This window comes from Bradysia coprophila, assembly GCF_014529535.1.
Source record: "Bradysia coprophila strain Holo2 chromosome IV unlocalized genomic scaffold, BU_Bcop_v1 contig_106, whole genome shotgun sequence".
Classification (NCBI taxonomy): Eukaryota; Metazoa; Arthropoda; class Insecta; order Diptera; family Sciaridae; genus Bradysia; species Bradysia coprophila.
Window position 1 is genome coordinate 2,090,453 of NW_023503372.1, and position 13,800 is coordinate 2,104,252.

The 13,800-nt window shown below is 32.3% G+C and overlaps 1 protein-coding gene across 3 annotated transcripts in view; it reads right to left on the minus strand.

Annotated features, from left to right (window-relative positions):
• Positions 1 to 5,719: 5,719 nt before the first annotated feature.
• The window catches only part of LOC119070822 (discoidin domain-containing receptor 2), a 210,770-nt gene continuing 202,689 nt past the window's right edge, over positions 5,720 to 13,800 (minus strand). For all 3 annotated transcript variants that reach the window (XM_037175321.1, XM_037175322.1, XM_037175320.1), the window contains 3 exons: positions 12,213 to 12,372; positions 10,158 to 10,307; positions 5,720 to 8,147 (listed from right to left, as the gene is read on the minus strand). In XM_037175321.1, coding sequence (XP_037031216.1) covers positions 7,992 to 8,147; positions 10,158 to 10,307; positions 12,213 to 12,372 — 466 coding nt within the window. In that variant the 3' untranslated portion in view covers positions 5,720 to 7,991. The remainder of the gene's footprint in view (positions 8,148 to 10,157; positions 10,308 to 12,212; positions 12,373 to 13,800) is intronic.

Here is a 13,800-nt window from a genome sequence, read left to right on the forward strand (position 1 = left end):
CGAAGTGAGTTTAATGATTGAGAGAAACGTACAGTCGAAGACGGAAGCAATTAGTTCATTTAGGAAATTGCGGATTTTGTGGACAATCTTTTCGGAAGGACTCAACGACATCATACGTTCGGATAAATTGCAGTTAACAGTCGTATTCATTCTTTCATTGTTTATCAATAATCCATTCGGCAACCCCGTTCATGAAGTCCATAGATCAGTTCCCACTGGTAACTTCCCAATCAATTGATAGTACTGTACATTTACCAATGATTCACCAAAGTAACATCGCCGATTCACTGAAGATTGAATTCTCCAAAGGTTCTTCAGTGATTGAAACTGTGCATTGTCTTGTGCACAGCTGCTTAATAAACCGATAGATATCGACGAGGTAAGGCTTCCAAATATTTGCGTAAAAATGTGAGAAGATAGAAGATTTGATTGTGTTAATTAGACGATACAGAATCTACGTTTGGAAATCTTTCCCCCTCACCTCTTTTATTCATTCCAGTCTGATAATCGTTAAAACAATTTCTATCGCTTCACACAATGTGTGACATTGTTCGTTGTACAGTGCCATACAGTAAATTGTGTAACGTAATCGGAATCAATTTCAAATAACTTTTTCAGAAAGGTGACAGATTAACAGAATAGAGCAGAGCAAAACGTTAACTGTTCAGAAACGGCAACATTATCGTCATTATAAAAACTAATTCTTGTTCTGTCGCTCGATTTTTATACAAAATATTTTACGAGAATTATGAGTTCCTGTGAACTCTGGTGTAAAACCAACAAACTTTAATTTTTATTTAGTGAAACATACTAGACATCAAAATCTGAAGTGAAAGCATTTTTGCTCATAATTTCCACAGCTGGGCTTGAACTAGCAACCTCTGGTTTATAAATCCAGCGCCTATCTCTCAAAATCTTTTACTTCATTTGTTAAAACATTTGTTTTGCTGTGTAAGAATACACTTTCCACATATTATGTTCAGCGTTGTTGTCGACAACAGATGACTAACCGTTTCAAAAAGTAGTGAAATGCAATCTTAACACAATTTTTGCACACTAAAGTTCTTGACAGGTTTCGATATAGTTCCTAGCAATTACAAAGATGAACTTTCAGGTTTTTGTGACTAGTGGGACGAAACGGAGGCTTTAGACATATCATTAGACTTGAATAGAATGACTCGAATGAGTATGTTGAAATAGGGCACTCTATTATGCATGTTATGCCCACATGTCACACGGTTTATTTTGGCTACAGCTTTCTGACTCCATAAATTCGATTACGACTACAATTTATGGCGCTTGACTGTCTTTTACTTATCTAATATCTGCGCTTCAATCTTATTTGTGTTGAAGGATTGAAGAAATCAATTCACTAGATCTGCTGGGGTCTATTATGTCAAGCTAAAGAAATTTGGTAGCCAAAAATGCGCTGGAAAATGCGTGAAAAGAGCTGACACTAAAACAATGCAATTCATAATCAGAGCCTGAAAACAAGTACAGCAATAGATGGATGTCTTTGAAACATGTTGTCTTCAGACGGGACGTTGCGTTATGCACTAAATCAGGCAGAGCTTTGAACTTATCCAATGACTGTTAGCGGCTTCACATGATTCAATGTATCTGGACGATGGACTGTTGTCGTGTACATCAGTCAGAGCTTAGAACATTTCCAATTCAAAACGTTTTAAAGTGCACAAATGTTGGCATAGTGAGTTGGATAGTAAGTAAGTTGGCTCAATGTCCTGAGTATGAAAGTCCTCAGCTGTATGACATCATAAATCTAAAATGTTTCGGGATTGGGTTGATGGTCAGTGAAGCAGGGTAGTCGTAAGAGATTGTGAGGGCAAAGAATACTTCCATTGGTTTCAATCTATGGCTCAGTATCTTTATCAAAGAAAGATTTTTTTTTTCGATAAAGCGCTTCTAGTGATCGATACCAATAGAGTATAGAGTAGTGTTGGCATTAGTGGTTAACGTTAAATGTGGCACATAAACATCTGCAATGACTTCATTTTTGCTCAACTCGTTGGTCGAGTTGGATAGGCGCTGGATTTATAAACCAGAGGTTGCTAGTTCAAGCCCAGCAGTGGACATTATTAGCAAAAATGCTTTCACTTCAGATTTTGATGTCTAGTATGTTTCGCTAAATAAAAATTTAAGTTTGTTGGTTTTACTAGATTTTAAAGGAACTCATAATTCTCGTACCAATAGAGTACTTTTGGCTACAACACCAACTCCCAGGAGTCATAGGGAACACCGACCACTCAAGCTATCTCGACACTTTAAGATCACATTTTGTTTCATATTCAGGGTACACCGAGTCCTATCCAGCCCAATATTCCACCATCCATATACAAAGCCCGTGTTGTCTGGTGTAATCTTCAATTGTTGTTGATATTTGCAGAACTGGCTAAAGCTTTTATTAGGCTTTGTCGATTAGTGAACTCAATGCATTATTATGGAAAAAAAATCTTCAACAGAAAATGCGAAATTAAATTATATTTTTGAAGCTATTTTATTTTCTTATATTTCATGGGTTGTACATTCTTGTTTTTCTTGTATTTTTTTTTCTGATTCTTTTCCCTTTTCACTGTTTTAAACGTTAATAATTCGTCATCCATAATTTTTTTTTTACTTTTTTTTCATGAAAATTCCGATAAAATTGAACAAACTTTTTTTTCTTTTTAATTAAATTGATTCGTTTCAATGGCATTTTGTTATAATCGATATACATAATCTACATAATCAATTGAATTAAAATTTTATTTTTCTCTTTTTACTTTCCTTTTATTTTTTTTATTTTTTGCCTTGGTCCATTTTCTGCATTTTTTAGCAAACCATCCTTGTTGATTCCTTAAGTTTCCTTTTACTTTAAATCTTTTTTTTTTCCTTTATTTACATTTTATTTCCATCTTTCTCAGTTTTTTCTTCTTTTTTTATAAAATAATTCTTAATTTTACTTTATTTACATCAATGAAATACTTATTTATCGTTAGAAACTAGTGTGAGTTTAATTGGATTCCATTTGGGGAAAAATATGGCGATTCTCGTGTGAAAATCGAAATCTCAATTTATCGAAACGAGAAGTGTTGCACGTCAAATAGATTGTGGATTTTTCTATTACTTTACGATACAAACATAGCTAACTCAATTCAGAAACGGTAAACGTATTGACACAATAACGATTAAATCTGCTACTTCTTTTGATTAAGGTAACGTCTATTACTTCGATAGTTTAAACAAAACATTCATTTTGCTATACTAATAGTGTTATTGCAAATCGTTTATTTTTGTAACAGAGCCGTTTGTGAAAGGTTGGTCAACATATATTGATTTGCCACGAGAAATATTCAAACACTTATTGCCTCCAGAGGCTTGCGACTACTCCTTTCGATATATTGAGAATTTCACCCGAATTCATTTCAATACAAAAAGTCAATACAAAAAGTCAATACAAAAACAAAAACATTTATTCATTTGATTGCTGTTTGAAAACTGTAATAGGGTGAACAGCTGCTTCAAAATATTTGTAATGATTTTTGCCGCCCGAGCCGAGGACAAGGGCAGCAATTCTATCAGTCAAATACGATTCGGAAGCAATTGCATAAATACCTTATTTTATCTGCTAGCTGATGACAGAGACATATTAATGCTAATGAAGCCAGATCTTGATGGTGATCGAACTCGAGATCGCATAAATTGGTTTAAATTTCAGGTCTGACGTGGGAAATTTTTGCAGTCTGAGTCGGTAAAAGGTGCTATAATCGCACTTAATGGCATATGTCCTGCTAGCATAGATATAAATACAAAGACTGTAGAAAATATAGATTTTGTGTTGTAGGACATTAGTTGACAAACGGATGGTAATTCGGATTACAAAAAAATGTATCTAAAATTCGAAAAATTGTGAAAAATTGATAGATTATGCAAAATTCGAGAAAATTTTGTTTCTCGAAAATTAGGCTCGATTCTAGAAATAATGAGAATGACGTCTAATTTTACATATCATTTTTGTGTTTGTGTGTACGTGTCGTTTGTGTGTGTAGGTGTGTGTGCTAAGTTTTAATTTTATTTTTTTATTTTAATGGTTGGTATGCATCAACATCACATTATCTTCTGTAACAGTATTGTGGGGGATTTTTACTTAAATATGTTCTCAATTACATTTTACAACTACATTTAATACTTTGTTTTATAATTAATTATAAATTAGTCGTTGAAATAGACTGTTTTTTTTCATTTAGGTATGATATGACTTTTTACACATATAATTTTTAGTTCGTAAAAATTTGTCTCACAATTTTCAAAAATTCAATTTTTCTTTTTGTGTTTCGGTTTTTCCTCTTCTTTTAGATGGAAATTGAGATTGTATTTAGCCAGTTTGGGTTTCATTATTTATTTTTCTTTTCTTAAATTTTCGTTTTTTTTTGTAACAAGAATCGGATTCGTTTTTAATATCTTTTACATCTTACTTCGTTACATCTTTTCTTTTTTGTCAATAAATTCAAAATGAGAGAAAAATCCTTTCATCATTTTACACCAGTTTAGGAATTCGAATTTTTAGTTTTTATTTTTTAATATAATTTTTTTAGTTTTTATGTATAATTAAATTCATCGCTTCTTTTAAAAATACGCTCAATTCATTTTTTTCTTACTTTTTTCAGTTCTTGCATTTAAATTTAATTTAAAAAAATGGTTTAAAAACGACGAAATTATTTTTTTAAATATTTTTGTAAGTTTTTTTAATAAAAAAAAACGGAGGAAGGAAAATCTATTTACATTTTTCTTAGAATTCATTTTATTAATCAGAAAAACTCATCGTAGAAACGAAAAACAAAAAATAGTTTTCAGTTAAAATATGGGAAAAATTTCATTTAATTTTCATTATTTTAATTATTTATAAAGTAAAATTAGCGAACCACGACAGGCGGTTGAAAAGGCACAAGGGGAAACGGGATAGATTTAGAATTATTACATTATTTTTCCGTTATTTTTAGTGTGAAAAGAATATTAAATGGTTGGAGAACGATTCGGAAACCATAGTAAAAACATATTGTTAGCATGAACGATAAACATTTCCAGTTTTGCCAGTTTCGCTCACAATCAGAATGTAGGGGCCACGAGGGCCAAATATCTAGGATTGTTCACATCTAACTGATACATATACACGAGGTAAGCAAGCTTCTTAGAGTAGCAATTTTGTGCCACTTAGAAATAGATTGTGGAAATTGTTATCGTCACTACCTCAAATATCAGCAAGAGTTCATGGCTTACATTTGTTGTCGCTATCGTTAACAGAACGAAGCATATTTAGCAATTTTCAGACCGAGCTGAAGTTGTTGCCAATTTTAATTTTTTAAATCAGCTTGAAATATCTGTTATCGACAACGCTGATGAAAATAAAGCGATCTCTGTCCATAGCTTTATCTTAATACAACGAAATTAGTGATAAAATTAGCGATCTTGCGAAGTAAAAGATGTTGTATTAATACTGCAGGCGATGCATAAAATAAAAGAAGTAACAGATTCAACAATCATATTGCGATACGCTTACAGCTGTTCAGACTCACATTGAAATTCGCTCGATGAGGTGTAGATTGAAACTTGTCGGTTTTAATTTGAATATTCTCGGTATGATGTTCAGTAGATTCGGGCAGATTAGAGGCAACTCTGTAGAAATTATGAAAAGTGACGAGATCGAATTTGTTTGTTTGTTTTAATCGAAATTTTGTAATATTTAAATGAGAAATCCTTAGATGGACAATAATTAGTCTAATGGGTTAATCAGTAAAATATTTCGTTTAAAAAAAGGGTCTTCTTGAAACAAGAATAGGTATGGGGTTCAATTAGGCAAGCGGTTCAGCATTGAAAGAACAAGTTCTTATAAAAAAAATATTTTCAATTTTTTCTCGTTTCATAGCAGCCGTTCCAGATCTAATTATCTGAACAAAATGAGACAAAAATTCAATTTTCAACAATTTTTACTATTTGTAACACATCTACGTTTGCTTTACACTTATTGCATTACTCAAAATTGCTTTATTAACATCAGCTTCTAATGACGGAAAGTATACATTAAGTTTGCTATTTGAAATACCGCAGTGTCTTAAAAGAACTATTGAGCTGAAGGGAGAAAAAAAAACAGGAAAACGAAAGGACAGTGTATGGTCAAATTGGGTTGTAGTTCTACATGCAATTGTTCTAAAAAAAATATATTTTTTTTTGGTTTTCTAATATGAAACTCTGGAGACCTTTAGAAAACGCAAGTCCGTTGAAAAGACTAAATAAACCAAAAAGTGGCGCAACTATCAACAAAATACAGAGTCTTAGTCTCTTCTTACTGTTGTACATACCTCCGTATCCATACTGACTCACTGACTGAATCACTTTTTGCGTTGCACGAGAGAACGTCGACGGACAATTTCATAACCAGCTACTTAAATGATAGATGAAGGAAGTTGAAAATTTTGGTTAGAATTTTCGTAATGTTAGAGTTGGCGCTTGGCGGTGTCCTAACTCAATGCGGAATTTGATTTTTTTTCGTAACAGTGTTTCTAGTGGTTTTGGACACTCTCATTCAAAAAAATTTTATGTCAGGTATCATCTGTTATCGACATGAATGACAAAAATAAAGGGAAGTAACTTGATAATATAGTCGTTCGTATGTTAAAAAAAAAATTGAAGTAGAAGATTTGCCATCAATCTCTTTAAAGGGGAATAATAGATCCCATAATTATACTGGAGGTATGCTTTCGGCCTGTGAGAGATTAAAGTACCTGTAATAAAATGCTGTATGCACACACGACCTTCCTTTTGAAGCTGAGTTTATTCTTCGACGATTTAAATGTTCGGAATAAGTTCAATTGACCGATAATGTTTTATGGAAATTTTGGTTAACAAAAAATGAAAAATTGGAAACAAATTTGACGACGATATTCCAGCGATAAAAACTTAATTTTTTTTTGTATTTTTGACACACTAGGTATACGTATACGTATTTCTTGTCTCTGAAAAATGATTTGTTTGTCTTTGTGGGTTTCCTTTTTTTTAATTTTATTTTTTATTTCGCTATCATTTAGAAAATAGTTTTTCTTTTATTATTAGTTTCTCTCCGCCACACACACATGGTCAATATCAAGCCCATATTTTCTCTTCTTTTTTTGTTTTCGTAATTTTAATAAATATTTCCTTCATTTATTGTCAAAAATCATCCGTACAAGTTCATCATATTTAAGGGGGTGTCCAGAGTTAAAAAGGATTCTTTTTTAATTTTAAATTTTTCTTTAATTAAATATCATTTTTGTAGTAGCTAAAGTTAAATGTTTTTTTTGTGTTCATTTTTTACGATTTTTTTTCTTTTAAATATTGTGAATATAATAATATGATAACATGAAAAACTACTGCTGCAGTAAAATGATATTTTTTACTTTTTAATAACTTTCTTCTTCTTCTTTTTTCAATATTTTAATCTATAAAAGCGCGTTGTTGTCATGACTACATGTTGCTAATAAAAGTTAAAAATTTACTTTATTTTTTTGTTACTTAAAAAAATCCATTAAAAATTCTCAATTTATGCCACAATTATCACTAATTAATAATAATTTTTCGGAAATTTTTTGTAAATATGAAAGGAAAACGAGACAATGAGGAAACGGTTTTACGTTTTTTGTTTTTCTTTGTATAAAAATTCGGGTAATTTTCTTTTGTTTTTGATAATTTATAAAATATTTTAAATAAAATTAAATAATTAAAAAAATTTAAAAAAAAACGACGATGAAGATAGTAACACTTCATATTATTTATAAAAAATCACTAAGATCACTTGTAAAAAAGGTTCTGTGTAATCAATTTACCACTAAAATTTACTTTTATTACCTTCCATGATTTTCTTCTTTTTTCTTCCTTTTTTTTGTACACCTAACATCCGAATTTGAAAGTCAATTTTTTCCGTTTTTTTTTCTTCATTTTTCTCCTTTGTTTTAATTATATAGTCAATAAATATTGGATGGCTTATATCCCAAATTTTTTCGTTGTAAGAATAAATGGATTTCTCTAAAGTTGGGCCTATTGGAATCGTTTCGTTGCCAGCATTCGCACATTAAGTCATAGATTTCTCTCGGACAATTCAAAGGCATTGCAGGAAGAGTCTGAAAATAAATGGAAAGATTTTTTTTCTTTATTCGTTTAAAGTTTGCATTTACATAACTATAAAGAAGAACATCACAAATCGCAGGTCTAAGAGAATCTCATTTACCCAACAAAGTACCTCCAAAATTTTGAAGATTACCGTCCTGAAGTAGTCATCAGAATTGGCAATTTTTTGCTCGACGATTTAGCCGAAATTTGTAAAAAAATGATTGTGACGTGGCATAAGAAAGGCACAAACACACGTTGACGAGACTACTTCACTAAATATACTTCATCTGTTAACGATAGCTAGGACAAATGTAAGCCATGAACTGTGGTTAATTTTCCATTATACCTGTTACAGACGGATGTCATCTGTTATCGACAACGACAACAATAAACAACAAGCTCTGACTAAAGAGGTCTTATATAGCAAAAAGCATGTTCAAAACAAATGAAGTAAAAGATTTCTGAAATCAATCTATGAAAATTTTCGATCAAATGAAGTAATAGATCAGATAGTAAAACTGTTTCTATGCGGAAAGTATGTTACAGGTTAATGAAGGACAAGATTTTGTTGTAAACAATCGATATTTTACAATAATATTTAGATGGTATGAAGAACTACATTCGATAATTGTATAAACGGTATCCTTCCTTTCCGTGATCGGTCAACTATACTATTAGGTCTACAATCAAAATAGTCAGTCGCCGGTCGCAATTCCAGAACAATGCTTCATTGACGTTGTTTATTATCACGATTACTATCATGATAAAGTGATCGCTTCAAGCATGAATTAGCTTGTTTAGGTTATTGAAATGGTTTCAGAAATGGATGTGACCTAGCAGTATTATGAATATATTTTGACGGTAGTTGATTTAGAAGTCTGCTGGAATTTCGAAACTTTGAACTTTCCCTTTGCAGAAATCTGTTATTGTCAACAACGAGCAATGGCGTACGGTTCATTCGGTTATTTCATCGTCAAAATGAATGTTAAACAAATGAAGTACTAGAATTTGTATCAAACATTCAGGTGATACTTTGAACCACAGATTTAATGATTATACCTCGATGCGTTTTCCGTTTGTTTTTAAATAGTAAGTTATCTATCTGTCCGTTTTCCCTACAGACCGCCTAATCGTACCTAGAAATCGAAAGTTAACTAGTGTCGATTGTAAATGTAACGATCGGCAATACAATAAAAATGGTTTTCCGGCTTTAAACACATCACAAAATTTGCAGTCTGTCTTGCACTGTCTCTGTGGTGGTCAATCGTATTGAAAATCCCCCTGACAATTCAAGTTGTATGAAAAGAAACTCAGCGAAAAGTTTTAAGATTTTCCTTTTCATTGAAATTGAAAACAAAACCCGGCTCCAAAAGATGAAGTAAGAAAATTTGAAGCGAACAGGAAAAAAACGAAATTCGTTTGAATGTTTCATTGACGAAGAGAAAAAATATTGATCGAATGTTTGTTGGATTACAAAGTCAATTTTAATGTATTCTGACTTCTGTATTCACAATTCGATTATACTAAAGCAACATCGGGAGGGCTGTGTGTTATTATTATACGCTTCGGGTATATATACAATCGAATATAAGAACCACCTCAATAATCACAACAAGAAATTTGCAATTTTTATAAAATCCCATTCAATCCATACGTAGTTATATAATGTGAAATTATCTGTATTTTATACCACAACATTCGCTATGTGTATTTTTACATCAATTCCAGATGACTGATATAACCAATATATCTCTTTCCTTTCGGTTAAGACCATTCGTGCAACAATCCCGACAAAGAAAATATATATTTGGAAAAATAAAAACAAATAACATCAATATTGAGATTGAAACTAAAGCCGAAATGGTTGTATTTATTTGTTCAATCCACCTTCACATAATATGTACCTTTTCCCCGGCAATGGGAAATGGGTACCTTTATTTGCTGGTTTTTATACTCTCTCACTGTTGTTCCAAGTACTACATACCCACACACCCATACATGCCTTACATAAATCAACTTACATGTTTTTTGTCGTCCTGATAAATATGCCCGATATTTTCAATCACTTTTTCATCGGTCATATTCTCAAATGGCTGCTCTCTAGCAAACGTTAGTATTTCCCAAAGGGTTATTGCGAACGACCAAACGTCTGATTTCGATGTAAACTTTCCCTGTAGAAGAAAATAGAAAAATCGAAATGAATAAGGAACGCTGTGTTTTGTCGTTATTATATTGTGTGCGGTGTGTACGTACAACCATGATGGCTCACAGTTATTTTTATACGTTTGATAAACGATAAAGATTACTGCAAAAATCATTAATACACACAGAGTTGTGTAGCATATACATTTTGGCTTGACGATTCAAATGGCACGGGGAACACGTATAACAACGATGAATAGTTAAATCAACAATGGGAAGTCTTAAAATATTACGACCATTTTTTTACGCGTTTCCATCGATGGTAATACGTGGAGTAGAGACCATTATAAATTTGTTCAGCTATCGCAGACTTTTTATTGATATTCGACGAAAAAACACAAAACAATTCAGCAACATATGAATCGGTGAACCATTCGCATGCCCTAATTCTTTACAAATTTATATATGAAGTCAGTTGGTCTGATACAAACTTTGAAACAATGGAATTTATCTCACCAATTTTTATCTTGTGAAAGGGAGTTGTGGGAAGGGCAATTAGGAAAAAAAACTTTTAATTGACCTAGATGCCAAGCTGCTGCCGCTATACCCGATGAGCTATTAGTCCATGAGAGCGCTGTTTTTTTTCGATTGTAATGAGGTATGTACATATGAACTTATATGCAGTTTCAAGCAGGCTTCGCAAGATACAACTCACTGATATTTTTTTTCCTTTGAAAGAGTTCTTTGTTCAACAGCTCTCATTGACATTTAAGTAAAGACTGCAGAGTCTAAGTGGAGTGTAGATGTTGTAAAAATCCATTTCATTTGTTAACAACAGCTACAAACAAATAAGCGATAAGCTGATGCCTTTTTATATATCAAAATAAATGTTAGTTCTATGGAAGTACAAGAGATTGCATCAATCTATGAGAACTTTGATCAGAAGAAGTAAAAGATTCGAATTTGATTTCCTCGTCAATCAGTGCTGCTTACATAAGTAGGGATAAAAAATTTAAAATTCTGAGGCGAAGACGAGTTCAATTATTCATTAAAAAGATTTTACAACGTGAAGTCGTCAATTGCCTTCAAGTTCGATGAAGAGAAAGATTTTCGATCCGCGAGCATGTAAAACAAAATTCTCCAAGGGGTTGGCTAAGCCTTTTTTCTATTGATCAAGTAATAAACATTTATAAAGTGTGGACACAATCACGAAAACATTAACAAAAATTTGAAAATTTAGCAAGTAACTTTGTTTTCAGGCCCACAGTATGTATCTGACACAGCTGCAGCACCTCATACAAAAAATACAGCAAAAAATACGGTTACACCTGCTATAGATGAAATTTTCGAATCTTTTTTGTCGGTGAACATTCTTCCTGAATTCTAGTTATCTGCGACCAGTAAATGCAACTGCATCTATGCAGTGTAGAACAATCACCTACGATTTCTGTTAGCATTCCCGCCACTCGCAAGCTTTGATGACAAAAGAATGGTGTTTTCCGCAAAGAATTTTCTTAAAGTAGAATTTGAAGGATTGTAATAAAAGAGGAAAGTAGGTCGCTCTTTAATGGTATGAATGAATAAATTAACGACTGTCTGGCGCTACTATCTGAGACATTTTTGCAAATTATCAGAGCTTAAAAAAAATGAACTCTGTTCTTTTAGTATGTTAGTAAAAAACGTATCAAACTCTAGAATGTATGGTGTAGATTGTGTTTATGATTTTTATTGTCACTGTTTTGCCCACGTAAAAAATCTCACTTTCGTATTCAAGCTGTTACTGCAATTCCTCACCGTTTTTCTGATTTCACTAATCTCGTATGGTATTTTAAATGTCAGACGAGAGAATTCAGAGAAAGAAAGAAGGGAAGACTAGATAGGGTAGTGGGATTTTTCTACGTGTGCAAGACAGTTAATTATGTTAATTGACTTACTAATAAAACACTTTCCCATGCCATCCATCGAATTGGCATCGGTTGCGATTGTCTACCCGCTCCCTCCAAATGGCAGTAGTCCGATTGGTATGCGGTCCGGTTTATCACAGTTCCAAGACTACACACTTTGACTTCCAGCTGTCGTCCAATAATACAACTCCTGGAAAATAAAACAAACAGAACAAAATGAAACGAAAAGTTAAATAAATTTTCCGTTTGTTGTTACATTTCTAAAATGCACACAAAATGACCGTTAGCTTTCTCATCATGTTCAATAAGTAAGTTGAAAATAGCAGAGACTTCCAGTTAATACATTTTATCAGGAGACTATGAAAGAAATAAATTAGCTTGCCACAACCAATTTCAATTACATTTTGGAACGAAAAACATTCGTTTATTTGTTCGCTTACACCGAATGGTAGTGTAAAACGCCACACGGTGGAAGAATAATAAGAAAAGAAAAAAAAAACGAAGAACTTTTCTTGGCAGTTTCATTTCTCTGTTAATACCATTTGGTTTACCCGTTGTTGCTAAACATTGCTTATACATCTATACCATTCTACACCGGTTCTCTATTAGTTTTTAATGGTAACGTTAGTTCTTTTCATTTCTCTTTTTTTTGTCAATAATGAAGATTGATTTAGGAAAAAAAAATATTTTACAGTTCATTCCGAAGGTCGAATTCGTGTCAAACATATTTCAGATAATGGTATTGCTATTACGGCTTAGCTGTATACGTCCATAATTTACCATTATCTAGGGACTCAACTGGAATCCATAGTCTGCAATTACGGGACTGACAAAATAAACATAAACATTTTTCAACGACACAACATCGATTAATCAAGTTCATATTTTATTAACTTCGATTGCGTGCATTGAATGGTTTCTAATTTGTTTAGTTACTCTCATACATCTTTAATGGGTCGAACCGAACGGAATATAATAGGCAGTTTCAATACAAAACTAATTTTCTTTAGCTTAGTTGTCTAACGGCTGTAAAAGATCAAATTTCCTCGTTTCCAAATAGTGGAAATACTATGCACGAATGTAGCGCTTAGTTAAACTTTAAAAGGGAAAGAAAAAATTGGCGAATTTTTTACGCGTTCATTGTCTATATTCTGTCTAAATATCGTTAGTATGACAGACACATTAATGGAAATTTAACTCAAAAGATTATCGTACACACAAGTTTCGAATTTCGCATTAATTATACAGATACCAAACTTGGAATTATACATAACACACCACTCAAACTCAATGTTTCATGCCGGTAACTCTATAAGTCTGTATTGGCATAAGAAAATGTTGTCTACAGAAAGGCCACACAAGTCCAAAAAGAAAATAATTTTTCATTAATCATGATCAAAATCAGTCATTTTGATCAATTTGGTTGTGTGTGGGTTGTTGTGTGTATGTTCCCCATTCAGCCTTTACATTAACCAAGGCAGTAGCTAACATTTCCACTCTTACCATCCAAATTTCATACATTTTCTACGCGATAAGGTATTCGCGATGGAATTTTGCTCCCATACCCAGTGTATGCTGGAAATTTTCAACTAAATGAAATATTATACCCAACATTTAA